A 21,175-nucleotide genomic window follows, 5' to 3' on the forward strand; every position below is an offset into this window, starting at 1 on the left:
TCGATTTGTGTCTCTGCATACTCAGAGCTGCTTACTTACTCCAGCCGAAGTGACAAAAATAAACGACTAGTCTTAGTGGCTTGAATACAAAAGTCATGAATGGATTTTAGGAAACTGTGCCACTGCTTTGCTACATTCATCAAAGCATACACTTTCCTGTTAACACTTGCCATGACTATCCATCTCCTTGAATGTCTTCCTGGCTCCACCACCACAAACACAATTCTCTGCAGTTAAGTGATATAAAGAAACTATCTCTGACAGGGACACAGACTTTAGAAGTCAACAGAACAGGTCACTTGTGTTTTAATGAGCAGTGCATAGCATATTTGAATTTTTGTGCAGGGGCTGGAGGAGAATCTGCGAGAGACCCAGGCCACAGCCCAGCGGCTGGAGACTCATCTGAAGCAGAAGGAAAAGCTCTACGAAGACAAGATAAAGGTTGAATTTCATAACACATAAATAGTCACACCTATGCAGGCTCTTTGGTGCTACATAAAGCAACAGGGAGGTATATCCTGATGTACTGTACTGACAGGAAGTGCTCTGTGCTAAGTTTGGTGCTCATACTTTAGCTGGTTGACTTGTGTGTGTGGGTGTGCTGCTTAGGAGATCTACAGTATGTCATCTTCACATTCTCTGTCCTGTAAAGTGATATCCTGGTTATGGTTCTGTGGGCTGCCTGGCATTGAGCAGGTGTTGGAGGCCCAGATGAAGGCAGACATGGCTGATAAGGAGATGCTGGAGTCCAGTCAGAGCAAATATGAGGAGGAGGTGCAGGAGAAGTGCAGCATCATCAGTGAACAGAAGGCGGTAAGAAGTGACCAGCTTGGCAGCGACGCTATTTTAGGCGCATTTTAACATTTGTCACACTGACATGGATTTCTTGTTTGAGTAATCTTGGGTTTGTTATTGTAGAGCACAAAATAAGGTGACTTAATCTGATCCTAATTAAAGCCTGTGATGTGAAGATCAAACTGAATAATGTCCATAATATCTGTTCAGACCATAAATGCTATGGACTCTAAGATGAACAGCCTGGAGCAGAGAATTGCTGAGCTGTCTGAGGCCAACAAGCTGGCAGCCAACAGCAGTATCTACACCCAGAAAAACATGTAAGTACTAATATTCTGTTTGACAGTCAGTCGAAATTCAAAGCATTAGAAAAAAAACCTTGAGGCCTCTTTCATTGCCTCCTATTGAACTTTTTGCACGTGTCTTCTTGGCAGGAAAGCCCAGGAGGAGATGATCTCTGAGCTACGTCAGCAGAAGTTTTACTTGGAGTCTCAGGCTGGGAAGTTGGAGGCCCAAAATGCCAAACTGGAGGAGCATCTAGAGAAGATGAGTCAGCAGGAGCAAAGCAATAAGGGTCGTGTGCTGGAGCTGGAAACTAGGCTCAGAGAGGTGAGGAGATGTTATCTGGACGTGGAGCAGAAGGCCCAATAGATCGTTGGTTATGATTTCCAACCAGAGTGCATAAAGGAGGTTTTAATTTCTTCCGTTTTCCCTTTTCACAATCTATTTCTCACTGTCCTGTCAGTCCAATAATTTGACAAGGTGAAGTGTTAGTGCCTGCTCCTGGGGGTGAATAACTTCCTCCTCCCTCACCCTGGATGGCTCCCTTTCTGTTTCCCCTTGTAGATTGGTCTGGAGCACGAGGAGCAGAAGCTAGAGATAAAGCGTCAGGTGACAGACCTGACCCTGTCGCTGCAGGAGCGCGAATCTCAGATCAGCAACCTGCAGGCAGCTCGCCACGCTCTGGAGAGCCAACTACAACAGGCCAAGACTGAGCTGGAGGATACCACTGCAGAGGCTGAGGAGGAGATCACTGTGCTCAGAGTGAGAGAGAGAAAGCAGAGAAGGGGTTTTGAACGTGATGTCTGCTTTGATGTTGTATCATTCAGGTGGTAAAAACCATCCCTCTGTCTCTCCTGTCATAGGCACACAGAGATGAGATACAACGCAAGTTTGATGCTTTAAGAGATAGCTGTGCGGTAAGCTGCTCTCTCCTTTTTTTTCTGCTTTTTCACTCTTTCCAGGAACAGATGAGTCTCCTGGCATTGAACACCAGCTGACTCATCACATATCATCACACATAACTGACAACCCAATGTAGCTTTAATGTTTCAGTCCATGCGCTCCTGTCATTCTTGGGTAATTTTTTCCATTTAACATCATTACACAGTTTCTAAGTACAATACCACCATTGTAAAGATGGACTTAAGTCAAACAAGTGCAACAATACAAGACATACCAGCCAGTTAATATTACTTCCAACAGCTTTCAGCCTAGAAAAGTTTTTCTTTTACTTTCAGTTATCACAGACACCCTTCCCCTTTCATATTGGTCATTTATGTGAAAATATACATCATCGTTCAAGATTTGGAACCCCCCTGCTACAAAACTTGATCCAGTACTCTTTACAAACAGACGTTATTTAGTATGAAGGATTTATACATGACTGACGAGTGAGAGGACAGACAGGAGCAAAGATTTACACACTTTAAATAAGAATATCAGCAGTCACTGGTTAAAGAAACTAGAAGCTGATTTAAACAGGAACAGTTTCCTGTTTCAGTCAAGAGCACAATAATGTCTAAAACCAGCTGGAATGAACAGACATGTTTGTTCAGTAAATCTATTCTGAAAACTTCAAACTAAAAATACAGTACTGGAAGTGACAAATCACAGTTTGAACCTGTTCAGTGTAACCACTGAGTAGACTGCAGACGGTCCAAAGAGAAACAGCATCCTAAAATATTTAGAGACAAATTATACTGTTCTAGTTTAGTCATGATCTCAGGTCACTTATGTTTTTTCTGAACTGAAAAACAAATTAAAAATGTAAGCGCATTTGGGGTAAAAATGGTTACAACAGTGTTTTTCTTCTTCTTTTGGTTCTAAAAACTAATTAAAATGTAAATAATACATTCAGTGACAAAATCATATAATATATAATCTCTGTTAAAACAGCCATTATTGAAAGAAAAACATCAATATAAAAGGTCCAAACTTTTGGAACTAACTGTTCACTGTTCATCACTCTTGGTTGGTGAAAAGTATGATCAGAGCTCACAGAGCAATACTCAGTCTGTGTTGGTATCAGTGCTATAGCAGATTGTTTCTCAGTTAAATGTGCCATAACTAAGTGAGCTCCCATTACCAAAACCTGCCACACTGGAACAGTAACAGGAATATAATGACTTTCATCCCATCATTGGGATGTCATAGTCCACTCATACTGACTTTTGTCACTTGCTGATAATTTCTTTTTCCATGTGTTCCTCTCTTACAAAACCACAGCATCCACTCACTAGAGATTCACGAGGCATCATGTGAAGCCGACCTGCGAAACTACAACTCAAAAGTAGCTATTTTTTAGATAAGATAAGATAAGATAAGATAAGATAAGATAAGATAAGATAAGATAAAATAAAATAAGATAAGTATGTCAAGTCATAAGTATGTGAAATCATGCTGGTGTTAAATGGTCTGACAGCTGTTGGAATGAAGGACCTGTGATAGAGCTCCTTCTTACATGGTGGGAGTAGCAGTCTGTTGCGGAAGGAGCTGTTTAAGGCCTCCACAGTCTCATGCAGGTGGTGAGAGGAGTTGTTGTTGATGGATATCAGCTTTGCTAACATCCTCCTCTAATCCCACTTCCAGTACAGTACAGGACAGAGCTGGCCCTCTTGACCAGTTTATTGATCAAAGATAGATCTTTTATTTAATGGTGGATGTAAATCCAACAGCCTTTTACAGGCTCTTTTGTAGTTTTTGTTGTTTGTTTGTTTTTTAACAGACAATTTAAGTGTCTTATAATCCCAAAAGGTCAGCGCACTGGAATTCTTGCAAAGTTAAGGGTTAAGTTAGTCAATCTCAAGGCCATGTTTTGTGTTAATTTTATATTGTAATATACTGTTATTAATGTGTAGACCAGGTGGCCCACTAACCTTGAGAAAACTATGTCATGTTTAAAGGATTTGAGTGCCTTCAAATTCATGTGCCTTGAATAAACACCAAGACCATCATGTTCTTCCTTCATTTCATTGCCCTACTTTTGAGATCCTCCCACTTGCAAACTGTTCAGAAAGCACTGTCCATAGATTCAGCTGGCCACTGTTCAGTGAAACACAGCCAAACTCTGCAACAAGCAGAGCTTGAAATGACACCCTATTTTTTGTCCTGCTAAGACTCAATGTTGGTCTATCCATTAGTCTGTTGAACACCTTGAACTTTGAACAAGATATTTTGAGAACTAATGACCAGTTGACATTAGATTTAGTACATTCCATAGGGGGTGATTCTTAATACCCTGACATCTCATCCAGCATCAGTTTTAGTGCTCTATCAAAGCCATCACTTACATCACCATTATTCCCATTTGTACTTACATATCACATCCTAAAGTGTCATCTTCTTTAAATTATGCTAAGCACATTCTTGGCCCTCAAAGGATGAACTCTTGTATAATTTTTTTAAATTTGTATAATGCTACTAGCAGAGTCATGGGGTGGTAACAGCATCAGGACTTAAATGCTTAAACAGTTCAATGATTTAATGATCAGCAGAGTAATAAGCAATTAAGCTACAGGCAGGCGGGTAAACAGGTAACACACAGGTAGGCAGTTTTAGATTCAGGTTTGGGGGTTAAGCACAAAAACAAGACAAGACAGGAACATAATTAGGACCAACAAAAAAATATGAATGGCCGATTAATGAAGGAGATGCAGGGAGGAGAAGGAAAAAGTGAAACTGAAATATGGCTGGAGAAGAGGGAAGGAGGAGACATACTGTGAAAAGGGCAGGGGTGATACTAACTTGCTCAAAGGTTATTTTGTCACTGTTATAAAAGTGGCTTTTGAGAGTTTGCAGTCTTTTTATATTTATATTACATTTGTCACACATTACCACCAATTATAGTGAAATGTATTTCTTACCATACATTCTTTAAGAAACTAAATAAGTATTAATGTTGATAATTAATAATAGTATAATAACAGTAATACGTTTTCAGTGTACTCATTCAGGATCCTGGTGACCTGAAGTTATGAGCTCTTTCTGAGTCTCTGTGCTGGTCTGGTGTATCTCGACCCTTCTTCCTGATTCTAGCAGGGAGAAAAGACAGTTGCCTGGTGGTCGCGGTCCTTAAAGATTTTCCTTAATTTTTGTGGTGTCTGGTATAGATGTCTTTTAGGCAGGTAGAGCACCACCTATTGTATGTTTAGCTGCATGAACCACTCTTTACAGAGTCTTGCATCCTCATCAGGATGTTCTGCTTCTTACTAAAGGCCCCTCCCAGCTCCTTAGTCTTGCTGACATTTAGGAGGTTGTTGTGTCCTCAGATTGATCAGCCCACCACAGCTGTGCCATCAGCAACACTGCTGGAGTCAAAAACTCATGTTTGGGGACCCAAAACACAGCCCTGGGGCGCTCCGATGTTAAGAATCAGGGTGGATGAGGTGTGTCTGCCCACCCTGACCACCTGGAGTCTGCCTGTCTGGAAGTCAAGTAGTGTAGTCCCAGGTCCTTGAGCTTTGTGGCCAGCCTGTTATTGTTATTGCTATTGTTATTTGTAGCTAACATTTTGGGACTGTAGATATTTGAAAACCATCAGAGACTTTGTTATACTGTTTTTACTGAGGTAACTGCCCATTTAAAATGTTTGTATTTGTTTGTTATGGTCAGTGTTTAAATCAGCTAGGACTCCTTTTAAACTGGATTAGCTCCAGCAAATTGTTGAGGGGAGCAGTATTGAGGATGCAAAGCTCCAGATGTGATTTGGTTTAGGTCTGCAAGTTGCTCTATAGATTGGGATGACAGACAAGTAGAGTGAATATAGAGGCTTGCCAGATCACCATGGTATTTATTCCAGTGTTGACTTCCTTGCTCCGCCTTAAGTATTTAGTTGCTGCTGTCAGTCGCCTGCCCCGGGGGAGCAGAAGCACTGAGTCAGTACAGAACAGACAGCTAATTTATGTACTTAAAAGCTTTGCCGCTTTTCCCCCTTGCCACCTGGAAGTTCTGTATGGTATACATGTTCCCATGAGAGCTGAGAAAAAGGGGCTCTTAACAAGCAGCCTCACCACCCTCATTTCCCCTCTGCAGTCATGGCTGATTGAGGCAACAGACTGATGCTGATGAAATGATTAGCCTGCTCCGTGGTCTGAATGCTGCCTGGGTTAAACAAGTAGTCTAAATATCAATATGAATACTGACCTAGATATGTGCATCATGTAATAATGCAGCAGTACAGTTTAGACAGTGTGAGGTTTGTTTTTGTGTGGATGAGCAACAATGCTATGCCTACATGCATGATGGAAGTGAGGCATTTTCATGCCTGTGAACTGTACAATGAATGTGCATGTATTGTATAGCAGTGTGTGTAAGGTGGGTCAGAGTAGAGAATCCACCGTTCAGGTACTGATTTGTAATTAAATATTGCAATACAAAAAACTAAACTAACTAAAGTATCAGGAATGTCAAAATAGTCAATACTCATCACTCTTTAAACTGGCAGTCTGAATGTCCTTTTCACTTCCCACAGGTGATCACAGACCTGGAGGAGCAGCTGACCACACTGACTCAGGAGAACGGCGAGCTGAACCGTCAAAACTTCTACCTGTCCAAGCAGCTGGACGAGGCCTCTGATGAGAGAGAAGACCGACTGCAGCTCAGTCAGGATGTGGATAGATTGCGCCGGGAGGTGGCCGACCGTGAAATGCACCTTAACAACCAGAAACAGGTACCTTGGCTGCTGGTGGTCCTGTCCTCATTATAGGTATAGTGTGTGTGTGTGTGTGTGTGTGTGTGTGTATGTGTGTGTATGTATGAGTTTCTTTGAACAGTCTAAAAGAAAGGCAAATCAAGTGAGCAGTCAGTGTTCAATATGCAAAATTGGTACAATCTATACATGATATACTAAGCAAGTTTATATGAATCAGTCATGTTGTCAAACCCCAAAGATAACGAACAATAAGCAGTTTAATTGACTTGGTTATTGGAATGTATTCATAATATTGATCAAAACTACTCTGGTTGAGAGTAGTGAAAGGTACCTTGTTAAGTTTTTGGCTACAATATGCTACTTGATGTGCCAACAAATGCAGTGAAGAGGATGACTGCTAGCTAGTAAACATGGATGTGAACAGTACAGTATTTTGTATCCCAAATCAGTCTTTACAGAAATTTCAAGTGAATGTATCAAACACCTTTGTTAGAACTCTGAAAGCATACACGTGTTTAGGTGAAAAACCCACAGGTCACCTTCAAATGGGACATTAAGATCAGACTCCACATGCATTGCTCCTAACTCAACATCAATCATAGTTCTTAACAACAAGTTCCCTCCTGTGACCAGCTCACTCGGACCAGGTGAACTCTCTGGACGTGCCTTGGGTACCATTCCAGGTGACCAACATGCTTTTTTTTTTTGTGGATGTTCATTTTAAAATACATTCAGTTTGTGGTGGTGTTGGGACATAAACTTAGTCTCTCAGTCTCATTTTTTATCCAAAGTCTCCTAGTGCAACTCCTGGCAGCCAATGGGCCAGAGCCAAGTAGGAACTGCTTATCTAAAGGGGCTCAGGGTGGGGTCATTTTTAATCAGTGTGTCTCAACTCAATAGTGGCAGCTGATTTAGACCACACCATTTGTCAAAAAATGGAGGATGGTCCTCTGACCTAGACCCTTCTACATTACATGTTTGTGCTTCCACAACATCCTCAGTGTTAACAGTGGAATATATGAGCTGTGATCACACGGTTTGGGAATGCTTCTGGATGTTCTTGCTCCAAAACCTTGGTCTCTATAACCTCACCTGTAGTCCAGGGTGGGGTCACCACTACTTGGTCATAAGCCAAGTCATGAGCACCACCATCACCTGAGCATCTCCATCTTTTCTGTCAGGTGAGAGAAAGCCTGGGAATATTCCAGTATTATTCTGTGCTGCATTCTGGATGCAGTGAGAGAGAGCTCGAGCGAGGAGGCTGTGTGATGTGTGCGTAGCCCCTGTGGGAGGATATGTGCGTGGGTGTCCAGCAGCGCTCTCGGTCCTGCTGGTTGTGTAACCAGCTATGGAAGTCATAGACGAGGGATGGGGTGGTGTGTGGGAGGGATGTGTCATCCCCATCACTCCCAGGTCGTGTCAGCAGTGGAAGCGTTGGACTTCAGAGGCCGTGGTGTTGCTGCAGCAGCAGCACAGGCTATATTTGTCTCCCAATGCTTTGTCTAAAGACATAAAACACAGCACTTTGTGTAGGCCCTGTGAATTACATAGAAAAGTGTTCTGTGTCCAAACATGTCATGTAAATAACTCCATAGGAGTACTGATGCTGTTTTTTTAATTGCAGTCTTGGGATAATTATTCAAGCTGAATGTGCAAACCTTCATTTGAATAACAAGTTAGTTATCAAACTTCAGATATATTGTTGAAGCTGTCATAAAGTGCTCCTTATAAGCCTATATGTCTGAGCCTGAGACAACTTGAGGCAACTCAAGAGAATAATAGTGATCCCTCCATCACAGCCTGTCAGTAGGCAGAAATGAGAAACTGATACTGGTCAAGGTGACGGGTGTCATTGTAACTCAGCACTAAGTAACTAAGTACATTTACTCAAGTAATGTTCTGAAGTACAATTTTGAAGGTACTTTGCATGTGCAGTAGCTTTTTCCATAATTCGCTCATATCGTAACATATGATCAATTTAAAAATACAAATTATATTCATAAAGATTAACTACAGCATTAACACAGTAAATGATGACCAACTACAACATTCAAATTCTGCCTATACAATAATGCACCTCTAAAAAATATAAAATATTCTAAGAGTATTTTTACTTTTGACACAATTCAGGTACATTTGGATGATACCAAATACTGAATTTATTCTTAAATTGTAGTATTGCTATTTTTACTTTTACTTTTACTTTTACTGCATAGTTCTGGATACTTCTATACATACTGCTATGCCATGGTCAGGTTACTAAACCGTCACTTCCCATCCAAACCTGATGGCCACCAAGGGATTTCCCAAACCCATCAGAGGAAATTTAAATCACTACCACAAGATCCTTGTTCATAATCAGTAAACACATTCTTCCTTCATCAATGAGCAGTAGTAGTTTTTGTTATTTTATGCTGTTGAACTACAATGCTCTCTTTATTGCTCTTTCATTAAATTGCTGCTAACTTGAGGTGTTGAGTTGTGTCATTGGCACCATTGGTGTCTCATTAAAGTCCTGTTTTATACCAGAACCTTGAGACACTGAAGACCACATGCACCATGCTGGAGGAGCAGGTTCTGGAGCTGGAGACCCTGAACGACGAGCTGCTGGAGAAGGAGAGACAGTGGGATGCCTGGAGGTCAACACTGGAGGAGGAGAAGAGCCAGGCTGAGAGGAGGACCAGGGAGGTCCAGAGACTGCTGGACACAGAGAAACAAAACAGGTTGCGAACAGACCCACACACTGTATCGCTATAACCTCTAAATGTGTGTAAAGTTTGCAAAGAGATACTGCACATTGAGATATTTCACAGCGCAGTTATAATTGAGATGAATTGACTTACAGGGATAAAAGATAGATAAAAGACTAATATTGGCTTCCATAATATGTGATATAATTTAACCACAAGGCATTTTGAGAACAAGTTATGAGTTTCTTTTCTCTGCACTTTCTTTTCTCTGAATGTTGCTGTTGCTATCAGCATTGGATCTGGCTCCATCCGCCTACACACACTGAATGCAACAAGTTTAGGCATATTCTCTAGGGTTTGTCCAAAGGTATTCTGGGAAATATATGAAATTATTTTCTGAGTTGGTGTAGGCAGGGCGGGTGATGAAAACTGGGTACACAGAACAGCATATTAAAACACAGATAGAATTCTTTAAGGTGTATTTCCATCGAAGCATAAACATAAAAAATGTAGAAATGCAAGAATATATACACTGGTACATGAAAGGGGATTTAATTGATTTGATTTCAATAACAAAAGCCAATGAAAAAAAATATAGCTGAACTAGAACTCCAGATAACTGGTGTCAACAATGGTTTTCTGTCCTAGGCTTCGTGCAGAGCAGCGCAGCTCTGAGTCCCGCCAGGCTGTGGAACAGGCAGTTAAGGAGCACAAAGCTGAGATCCTGGCCCTACAGCAGGCCCTCAAAGACCAGAAACTCAAAGCTGAGAGCCTTGCTGACACTGTAAGTATTTCCACACCATTTAATAAGTATTTTACTTTTTGTGGTGAACAGATGTTACAGCAACTCTTCCTGCTGTCATCTGTCCTCAGTTGAATGATCTGGAGAAGAAGCATGCCATGCTGGAGATGAATGCCCGCAGTTTGCAGCAAAAACTTGAGAGTGAGAGGGATCTGAAGCAGAGGCTGCTGGAGGAGGTTTTTTCTTTTCTTTTTAAGCATTGTGTACAAACTTGAGATGCTTAAATGTTTTTTTTATGTCTTCCAGTTACATTTATACCTTCACAGATAATAAAGAATAGATTTTCTGTTGGTAAAGTCATTGCAGTAAGAAATGTCAAACCATGCTCAAAGGTTTAGCGGGTGCTATCATTGGAAACAATCAAATTATAAGAAGACGTAAACGGCAAAGTCACAGCGTCACAGATGGTGATGTAACAGTTTATTACTACCTCCACAGCAAGAGAAACTGCAGCAGCAGATGGATGCCCAGAAGACCCACATCTTCCGCCTGACCCAGGGGCTGCAGGACGCTCTGGACCAGACTGACCTGCTGAAGACTGAAAGGACTGACCTGGAATACCAGTTGGAGAACATCCAGGTGCTGCTACACACATATACATACACATACACAAAGACCTACTTTGTATATCCACAGAAAAACACTCTGAGTACTCTGAGATCTCAAATCCTCTGAGATTATGACATGGTTGAGGTCAGAGTCACTGCACACACGTTCACCTGCTCAGAGCAAATCTTTCTGTCAATTGCAGTCTTGTTTCTCCCCCACTTTTGTGTCACTTTGTTTCAGTATCAAAAGACACATACACACACACATGCCCTCCACACTTTGTTTTACCCCACAGCCTACATGTGGTCCTCCACCCCACCCCATCCCCTCACCTCCCCTTCTCCCCTCCTCTTCCTTCCCTTCCCTGTCTTTCTGTCACCCTCTCTGTGTGATTTGAAGTACTTGAGGAGAAATTCATGGCAGTAGTGATGTTCACTTAGCTCCACCTGCAGGCCGTGTACTCCCATGAGAAGGTGAAAATGGAGGGGACCATCACTCAGCAGACCAAGCTCATAGACTTCCTCCAGTCCCAGGCCCATGGTGGCTCCAAGAAGAAAAAGGTCAGATGGGGTCATAGAGTACAAGTCAAGAGATTGGACACACCTTTTCTCTTAATTTTTTATTTTTACTGTAGGTGAACACAATATGGAATGTTGTGGTAAACAAGAAGTGTAAAGAAATCAATAAGTCTATATGTTGAGCACATGTTGGCTCTTTTTTCCTTTAATCTGTGGTGATTGTGGAGGACAGGTCAACTAAAGCTAGTTCAGTGTGCATTAACTTTTGAATAAATCGCCAAAAGTGTCACTACCAAAGCACTCCAACACTGTCACAGCTCCTCCTCCATGCTTCATGGTGGAAACCACACATACAAAAACCATATCTGCATCTTATATAGCTGCGGCAGTTGAAACCAAAAATCTCAGATTTTAGTCATCAGGCCAGATTTCCACTGGTCTAATGACTATTGATTGAGTTTCTTGGGTCTCCTCTTCTTCTTCCTCTTGGTCTCCCTCAGTCGCGGTTTCTTTGCAGTGACCATGAAGGTCTGATTCACTCAGTCTCACATTTAGATTTACATTTAGTCATTTAGCTGACGCTTTTATCCAAATCGACTTTTAGAGAAGGTAATAATCAAGGTACAGTGTGATAAGAAGGCGTTAGTGCAGCAATAAGTGCTGTGACTGTTCTTAAACACGTAGATTTAGCATGTATAGTTGTTTGTAGTACTAGGAGAGAAGGTACTCTCTGAAGATCGAGATGGACGCCCCTGCTGTGGTAAGAACTGGTAGTACGTTCCACCAGCGGAGAACAACAGACAAGAAAAGTCTGGATTGTCTTGAATGAACAGGTGGGAGAGCCAGGCGTTGTTCATTGGAGCAATGCAGTTGGAAACAGTTGACGTTGAGATGTGTCTGCTACTTCGTGAAACATTTATGCCACTTTGAGCCACTTTCTTCATAGCGTTTGATGATTTTTGAGACTGACACATTTAACGTTGTTATGTCTCAAAGTAATGATGGACTGTGTTTTCTCTTTAGTTATTAAGTGGTCCTTAATATGTATTACTACAGTATTCAAACAGATCTATTTACTGTATGCCAACATTACCTCTGAACAACAGCTGATGGTATCGAACACATTACAAAGGTAAAAAATCCACTAATTAACTCCTGAAGAGGCACACCTGTCAATTGAAAATCAAATCATCAAAGCAAAAAAATCTAAAATCTAAAATATATATTTTTGTTTACACTTTCTGTTTACCACCTAATTCCATATGTGTTACTTCATAGTTAAGTCGTAGTCATCACTACTTAGAAACTGAATTAGTAGGGCGAAAGAAAGCAAGTGAGGAGCATAGTAATGATTCTAAACAAGAGAACGAAATGTTGGTTCCTGTGTCTCAGGGTCTGTTTGGGCGCCGCCGAGAAGACCTGTTGGCTGCCATGGCTGCCCAGGCCCAAGCTCAGGGTCAGAATCAAGGCCAGGCTTCCCCTGTACCCCCCATCCAGCCAGTGCCTCTGCAGTACAGCGACATGAAGGCAGCACTGGACAAAGAGCGCACTCGCTGCTCCGAGCTGGAAGATGCTCTGCAGAAAATGAGAGCAGAGCTACGATCTTTGAGAGAGGAAGGTGAGACTGCTCCTCTACAGCAGCTCACCATTCACTTTAGTGATAGTGTACTACTAACATGATCTTCTTTATACTCATACATAAAAACCTGATAGAAGTTTAGTTAATTGATTCTTCCAACCCCAGCGCTCCAGTATAAGGATCATGGAAACTCTGCGAACCCGGCCTCAGCGCGGCAGCAGATGATTATGTCTGCCATTGTGAAGTCTCCCGAGCACCAGCAGGGCCCGACCAACCTGCCACCCGCCAGCTCCGGACGCAGAAAGGAGACCGCAACACCCGAGGGTGAGTGACAGGATGATTTTTACTGAAGTGCAACCTTTTCTCTCTAACCTTTATTGCTTCATACTTGACACACAGTGGCCCTTATCTGCACACACATAGACACACACACACACACACACACACACACACACACACACACACACACACACACACACACACACACACACACACACACACGTGTATCACACATGAAGGATCATTTATAAAGCTCTTACTATCCTTTTTCTTTCACACACCTTTCAGAGAGAAGGAGGGTCACTTTTGAAAGTAAGTTATCCAAACTCATGGTTTCTGCAGTTTGGTCTCTTATCTCTCTCCTCTTTTTGCCTCATCCACATCCTTGAAAGGCCAGATTTTGAAAGCTCTGCACTTTTATTAAATGTGTAATCCCACCAGGCTAGTCAGGTGAGGCTGAGAAGTCTTGAAGTAAAATTTTCACCTTGTCAGTGCACAGCTTTAGAAATCTGAAGCATTTTATCTTGGTTGCTGAAGCTTAGCTTATCTGATTTGTAAGAATTCTGCTCTGCTCTTTTAACTCACTACAACCCCACCTGAACTTTTCACATCATACACTAACAGAGATGTACCATACGATAAACTCTGCAATGCACAAAACGCTGTTTGAACCCACACTCTGAAGGTATTATCCAGTCATCTCATTTCTTCTTGCTAAAGAGCCAAACTCAAAGCAACTGTCTTAATCGTACGTTATTGATATTAATCCTGGACAACGTACGTAATGTAAATGACATATGACATAAAAACTATAAGAGCAATATAATTATATTTGTTTAATATTAATATTAATAATTGTACACTTAGTACATTAGTAAGTGTATATTATTGGAATAGAAAGCTACAGAAATCCATAAATACCCACCTAATTGTGTTTTTTCAATCCAGAACATATAACAGATAAGACTCATAAGTTTAAAAATGTATATGATGTCCAAATGTACCGCATGTGGACATCAATAAGTCAATAGAAAACTTGATACTGACTGGATAATGCTTTTAAAAACCAACAGCAAGTGGGCAAGCAAAGGGATTGATCCAATCAATATTCTTTTTCAAGCATTTTTTGTCTTCAGAGTTTACTTGCTTATGCATTTTGCTAAACATCTTACAGTTCTTTTGGAAACCTTCTTTTGTTGAACTGAGTTCGTGGCGGGTATGGCATGGTGCACTGAGGTTTTGAAGTGATGGATGTACCTGGCACAGTAAAGGCATACCGGAGCTGCCCGCCCTCACTGTGTTCCCTGACTGTATTCAGAGTATAGCCGTCGTTTGAAGGACAGTCAGAGAGACAGAGAGAGGGAGAGAGAGAGGGTGGTGCACCACAACACCCCTCACCGCTTCACAGTGGGACTCAACATGAGAGCTGCCAAGTGTACTGTGTGCCTGGATACTGTGCACTTTGGTCGCCAAGCTGCTACCTGTCTCGGTGAGTTTAAGATGTGTTGGAAAGGGCAGCCCTGAACCAAATGATGTTATTATGATGTGTGTAACCATGGTGATGGTTGCTGCTCTTGCCTCTAACTCATTCCCAATGTTAAGCCTAACCGTTTTACAGAGAGACCAGGATTTGTTTATATGAAAATGAAAGAAATTTTTATATGTAAAGGAGCTGATTATAAATTTAAAATACTACATTTAAATGTTGTCTGCTACTTTTGAGAACACTAAACACAGACTTGTTTGTGGATCCTCAGCCAAGCAAGTCTAAGACTGTTTCTGATGAGAGAGTGCTGAAGTGAAAGCTACTGTAAACTGATCATGTTAACATTAGTTTAAATTTCTTTCACTTATACGCCTCCTTGTAGTCTTGTGACACAAAGGGAAGGGGTGTGGAGAGGAGACAAAAGCTTGTACGACATTGCTCTCTCTTCAACAACATCTCTTCTTTCTCCTCAGAATGTCACGCTTTGTGCCACCCAAAATGCTCCCCCTGCCTTCCAGCCACATGTGGCATGTCCAGCGATTGCTCCCTGCATCTGTCTGAGGGCCTGTGTCGGGACAAAGGCAGCTCACCGGGCCAGCAGCTCAAAGAGGCCAGCGGACACATGCACCTGGAGGGCTGGATGAAACAGCCCAGGTTAGCTATGGACACACTGTCGGGATTGTTAAAGCTTTTCTCACAATGTTCTGTGCCAATCGATACACACCTACACACAAGCCTTTGCCAAAACAGCAGATTCTCGATGGACAACATTCTAGTCACATGTGCTAGAGATGCATCCAGATACACAGACATCTTCACATGTGCCATGATGGTGTGTCTGATTGAAGCATACAGCACCTTATTAAATAACTGGTGAAACTTGCAGATGCTTTCACACAGAGCACGAGGAGTCACTGAGCAGTTAAATGACGGTTAATGCTATGTGCTCCAAAAATGTACTACATCTATGCCAAGGAGCATTGAAGCATTGTGGCGGTCAGCACCTTTCTAAACACTTAATCATATGTATCCATCAGGTCCTTCACACATATTATTGTCCCGAGTAATACAGTTTTGTCTTTGCTGTGGCTGTGATCAGGTCCTCTCAGCTACTCTCTGTTACATTCTGTCTGGCAAAGTCCACCCATCTGGTCCTTAAACCAGTATAAACAAAGGCATTTGTAGACTTTCTTTTAAACACAGTTGGATCCATTTCATCGTCTGTGCTTTACAGTAATGCAGTTTCCTTTTGTGTTTGCAGGAATGGGAAGCGAGGCCAGGGCTGGGAGAGAAAATATATGGTCCTGGACGGGACTAAAGTGTCCATCTATGAGATAGAACCAAGAGAAGGTTGTTTTCTTTTGCCATACAGCAAAGCAGTTATTCACAAACACTGCCTCCAGTTACAGCCATGTTTTTTCTGTGTGTTTTTCAGATTCAGTGAAGCCACTTGAAGAGTTTGACCTGTGTTTGTCGGATGGAGAGGTGGTTGTTCATGGAGCAGTAGGAGCATCTGAGCTACCTAACACTGCCAAGTCAGGTACTGTTTACAAAGTGTGATGTTCTCTGAGTGTTAGAAACACCTTCTAACATCTTTCAGAACTCTTCTTGCCAATGATGTTTGATGTTTTACTTTATACAAGACTTCATTATCCTATTCTGTACTTCTATAAAGTATTTTAGGGGAGCTATGTTCTCCAAGTTTGGCCTGGAGACGATTACAGGCTCCCGGAGAGTCCCAGCAAAATGAAACATTATGCTATAATTAACTAGAAACCATTAAGGTGAGAGAGTGAGAATCAAGCTTAAAGTCACGCCTTACTTATGTTCCCTGTGTGTCAGATGTTCCCTACGTCCTGAAGCTGGAGTCCCGTTGTCACGCCCCTTGCTGGCCTGGACAGTCAATGTACTTCATGGCTCCCAGTTTCCCAGACAAACAGCGCTGGGTGGCTGTCATGGAGTCTGTGGTGGCCGCAGGGCGGGCCTCACGGGAGAAGGCCGAGGCTGACGCAGTGAGTATCTCTGGACAGGTGATGGGGCAAACGGGGCGATTTGGCTCTCTGTGTCCTCAATGTCTGCTGACTCAAATCATAAACCGCTACAACCGCAATCACAGAGAACTGTCTTATCTATGGCTGTGGTCGTAAACTCGCTGTTTAACTGTGCTGGGGCTATTCATGAGCAGCGTAGATATTTTATTCTTCAGCCATTCATTTTAAGACGTAGGTTTTACCCCCAGTTCACTTATATGTGTCGTTAATTGTCCCCTTCTTCTCTCCTCTTCTCTCTCCCTCCTCTCTCTCTTTGTCTTTCTCACTGCTGTTTGTTGCTTTTTCATCATGCCACATTGTATGTCCGGTATATGGGCATGTTTTGTTGATTTGCTCTATTCTGCCCATTCCATTGGGTTTCATTGTACACATAGGCTGCTGTGTCCAAAAGACAAATGGTTCTGTCTCCTCTTGTCCAGGTAAAGAGTTATAAAGATGTAGACATAAGACTGACACACACACACCTGCACATCTATGGACGGTGGAACATATCAATATTCATGCACACCAGTACCTCAAATACGAACAAGACCTCTACGATCTAACCAACCTCTGACATCACACCTACAGTCTTTAGACTTGTAATGGTTTCATGGGCTTATCGACAAACAACACTACACCAGACAAGACGCGTCTTCATAAAAAAGCAGAAAATCTAATTATAACTGACTACTCTGAGATGTGCAGAGGCCTGCATGGTTATACTGTAGCAGTCTGCTGTCATTTTTAGGTGACTTAATGAAGGTGAACACAGTGAACGGACGTCTCTGGCACGCCACTTCTCAGAGGCTGTGGATTTGTCGTTCACTGTTATTTAATCTTCATTTAAACAAACTACTGTCATCATTTTTCTATCAGGATGGTCAGATTGTAGAGGTCTTGTCAGGCATTTGAGGTTCCGGTGTATCTTATTATTTATATATTCCACCCACCATACGTGTCTATCATTGTGCTGGTTGGTCATCTTCTCCCCGTTGCTCTCACCTCACCTGCTGTGACCACTCCTCACTCTCACTATCCTCTGCTGCACTGTCCTGTACCAACTCTATGTCAAACGTAACACTGTATATGTTGCTGAAATATTTTTCCCTGCCTGCGGTGTCCTGTTCAATAACCACAGTACACAACTTCTCACCAAGATGTTCAATCATCTTTGGGGTTGATCCTCCACATGTCCTGTCCAGAGGACCGGGATCAGACAGCAGGTTTTTACCTGCTCGTGTACTCGTCTGTGTTTCTGCCCTGCTGCCCCTCTGTACACTCTTTTAGAGACTGGGACTCAAGTCACGTGACTCTGACTCATCTGTGAGACACAAGTCAGATACTGGGTGACATCAACTTGACTTCTAAGGAGTTGACCTTAGCCTGTATCAAAATGACTTAAAACTACTTCATCTATTTTGCCGACTTATACCATCTGACTTGAATGATTTCCTGTGCTGCTACATCCTTTTTGCCAAGAGGTAAATTTAAGTCAGCCAGTTAGAGATAACTCCAGCATGATAATACTGTTAAATGTGAGTCAGAAAAGCCAAATTTGAAAACGATAATGATTGACCATTGTGTCCAGACTAAAGTTCTCACAACGTCCTATTTTTATGACTATGTTGTATGTGAAATGCTGTATGTATTTTTATCATTGTTGAAAGTGTACTTATGGACGTCACAGCTCCTGGTTGAGGCTAACGGGTTAATAAAGTCTGATTTGACACACTTTCATCTTGTGACTGGACTGGTGAGAAGCCACAATGAACCATGAACTTGAGACGGACTTGTGACTTGGTCCCACCTCTGGCACTGTTAACCTGCACACAGCCCTGCAGCCGTCCAGCCCCCCACCCCCCCGCCGTCCTCTGTCCTGCCCCTGTGCCGCCTCCCCCTCTGAGGTTGTGACCCTGTTGACCCCTCACCTTTCTCTGCTCTTACAGAAGCTGCTAGGAAACTCTCTCCTAAAGCTGGAGGGAGATGATAGGCTGGATATTAACTGCACCCTCCCCCTCACAGATCAGGTATCTGCATCAATCCCATTCTCTTCATTATTAATCTGCTGATTTAGGCATTTATTAGGCATTTGATCCTCATACACACGTTCACCTGAATAACTACGATTATGTTACTGATTGTATTTTCTTGCTGTGCTTGCAGATAGTTCTGGTGGGCTCTGAAGAGGGTCTGTACGGTCTGAATGTTATCAAGAACTCTCTGACTCACATCCCCGGCCTGGGATCAGTTTTCCAGATCCACGTCGTCAAAGAGCAGGAGAAACTGCTGATGATTGTCGGTGAGAGCTCCAGCCTTGTCGTTTTCAATAGATGATAACTGTCCACTGAGCAGCGGGATCTGAGTCAATTTAGGGAGTGAGTGTTGGTCATAAATCAAAAAGCCAATATCTCCTGCCATAACTAGCTGCCATTATGAGTACATGGCATAAATGAGGCTCTGTAATTGTTATCTGAGCTGATCGTTTTGTAGACATCTTGTTACACAGGATAGCATGCTGACTTCATCATCAGCTACTTTGTAACGTCTGTCTGTGTGCACTGCAGGGGACGAGAGGGCGTTGTGTCTGGTGGAGATTAAGAGAGTGAAGCAGTCTCTGGCCCAGTCCCACCTGCCCAGCCAGTCCGAACTGGCCCCCTACATCTTTGAGACAGTCAAAGGTTGCCATCTGTTTGCTGCTGGAAGAGTAGGTGTTCCCGGCTTTGTGAAACTCAAAGCAGATTGTCTGCTTCATGACTTTTTTTTTGTTGGTGGGCGAATTGTGATTGTCCAAACTGACATCTACCTCCTCTTTACAGATAGATAACGGGCCTTGTATATGTGCTGCGATGCCTAACAAGATAACCATCCTTCGCTACAACGACAATCTCAACAAATACTGTATTCGTAAGGTGAGTGTGACGGTTTCATGCGTATACACATCCTCACATACAGCGGGAGTAAACACCACACAGAACAAAATAATGGCAAAACATGAATACATGAGTAATGTCAATTAAACCTGAAGTGACTTTACATTAACCCAAAGAGACTAAATGACTAAATTGTCTGACTTGTTTCTTAACATCATCACTGTGACTGGAGGTAAATCTAATTAGCAGCTGTCACCTCTCCTCACTCCCCTTCACACACACCCAGAAAGTGAATATGTGAGACAGAAGAATAAGCTGTTGCTGTCTGTGAGGAGACGACGGCCAAATGATATGTACTAAAAATGTGGCTTCCTAAATTACAAAATAAACAAAATATTAGCTACCTAAGGCGGCTATATACTGCCTGGTCTTGGTCATCTGTCATCTTGGTTTCATCTGTCCACGATTCTCTACATCCTCACACATTATGAGAGAAAACACTACATTGATCCAGCAACGTACTAACATAATGAGGCATGTAATCAGGTCAAGGAAGCAAAATAATGGCAAAACATTTATGCATGAATTAAATACTGAAATAACAAGCATTTACACAGTTTATGTCAGTGTATGCTGAATTCACTCTAAAATAAGAAAAACAATTGGAAGCATTTTGCCATCATAAAGGTTTCTTGCATCAAATGCACTCTGCATAAATAGAGCCAAGTCTTCATTATCCACCTCACAGGAGATTGAAACGCTGGAGCCCTGCAGCTGCATCCACCTGACCAGCTACAGCATCATCATCGGCACCAACAAGTTCTACGAGATCGAGATGAAGCAGTTTGTGCTCGAGGGTGAGGTTTTTTTATAAAAAACGTTAACAAAACATGAACATAAGAGCAGATTTTGTGTTGGTGGTAAGAGAAGACAAAGAATTTAGATATAATGTTTGAACTCAGGTGTTTTGATTCATCTGCTGCAGAATTCCTGGACAAGAACGACGTGTCACTGGCCTCGGCAGTGTTTGCAGCCTCGTCCCACAGCTTCCCCATTGCCATCATGCAGGTGGCCGGCAGCATGCAGAAGGAGGAATACCTGCTGTGTTTCCACGGTGTGTTTTTGTTCACAACATGAGACGGTAAAATGCTCTCAGTGTGGGAGTGAAATAGATACAAGACAGCTTTGGTACAGAGCATCGCTGTAAGGCAACAAACAGGAATATAAACACAGAAATATGTTTTCTGTGTTTAATGTAAACTCAAATCATAAAAAGGTATGTAACCTGTATCTTTATCTAGATGTTAGTCACATGTACACTTTATTATGTGGCAGAGTTTGGAGTGTTTGTGGACACGTATGGACGAAGAAGCCGCACTGAGGACATCAAGTGGAGCCGTCTGCCTCTGTCCTTTGGTAAATACACTGTGAAACTCCAGCCACTTTATGTTGCATCTACAAAGCAATCAGCATCCGATAATCTGTATCATCTGCATGCTTCCCTGATGCAGCCTACAGAGAGCCCTACCTGTTTGTCACCTACTTCAACTCTCTGGATGTCATTGAGGTTCAGGGTCACGCTTCTCTGGGGTAAGACAGATCAGCTTCCTTGGACACAAATCTGAAAAACTTTGATTTTGAT

The 21,175-nt window shown here is 42.3% G+C and overlaps 1 protein-coding gene across 6 annotated transcripts in view; it reads left to right on the plus strand.

Annotated features, from left to right (window-relative positions):
• citb (citron rho-interacting serine/threonine kinase b) overlaps positions 1-21,175 on the plus strand; it is a 47,990-nt gene that overhangs the window by 22,772 nt on the left and 4,043 nt on the right. For 2 of the 6 annotated variants that reach the window (XM_027278218.1, XM_027278217.1), the window contains exons 10-37: positions 346-441; positions 697-813; positions 1,006-1,115; positions 1,230-1,404; positions 1,642-1,839; positions 1,941-1,994; positions 6,548-6,745; positions 9,257-9,450; positions 10,066-10,201; positions 10,291-10,395; positions 10,658-10,798; positions 11,209-11,328; positions 12,679-12,904; positions 13,031-13,189; positions 13,433-13,456; positions 14,463-14,633; positions 15,104-15,284; positions 15,892-15,980; positions 16,066-16,170; positions 16,473-16,642; positions 18,610-18,690; positions 18,827-18,962; positions 19,228-19,367; positions 19,480-19,572; positions 20,282-20,390; positions 20,519-20,647; positions 20,869-20,949; positions 21,045-21,123. In XM_027278218.1, coding sequence (XP_027134019.1) covers positions 346-441; positions 697-813; positions 1,006-1,115; positions 1,230-1,404; positions 1,642-1,839; positions 1,941-1,994; positions 6,548-6,745; positions 9,257-9,450; positions 10,066-10,201; positions 10,291-10,395; positions 10,658-10,798; positions 11,209-11,328; positions 12,679-12,904; positions 13,031-13,189; positions 13,433-13,456; positions 14,463-14,633; positions 15,104-15,284; positions 15,892-15,980; positions 16,066-16,170; positions 16,473-16,642; positions 18,610-18,690; positions 18,827-18,962; positions 19,228-19,367; positions 19,480-19,572; positions 20,282-20,390; positions 20,519-20,647; positions 20,869-20,949; positions 21,045-21,123 — 3,617 coding nt within the window. The remainder of the gene's footprint in view (positions 1-345; positions 442-696; positions 814-1,005; positions 1,116-1,229; positions 1,405-1,641; positions 1,840-1,940; positions 1,995-6,547; positions 6,746-9,256; positions 9,451-10,065; positions 10,202-10,290; positions 10,396-10,657; positions 10,799-11,208; positions 11,329-12,678; positions 12,905-13,030; positions 13,190-13,432; positions 13,457-14,462; positions 14,634-15,103; positions 15,285-15,891; positions 15,981-16,065; positions 16,171-16,472; positions 16,643-18,609; positions 18,691-18,826; positions 18,963-19,227; positions 19,368-19,479; positions 19,573-20,281; positions 20,391-20,518; positions 20,648-20,868; positions 20,950-21,044; positions 21,124-21,175) is intronic. The other 4 variants (XM_027278219.1, XM_027278220.1, XM_010740224.3 and 1 more) reach the window with 4 other exon arrangements.

This window comes from Larimichthys crocea, chromosome III, assembly GCF_000972845.2.
Source record: "Larimichthys crocea isolate SSNF chromosome III, L_crocea_2.0, whole genome shotgun sequence".
Taxonomy (NCBI): domain Eukaryota; kingdom Metazoa; phylum Chordata; class Actinopteri; family Sciaenidae; genus Larimichthys; species Larimichthys crocea.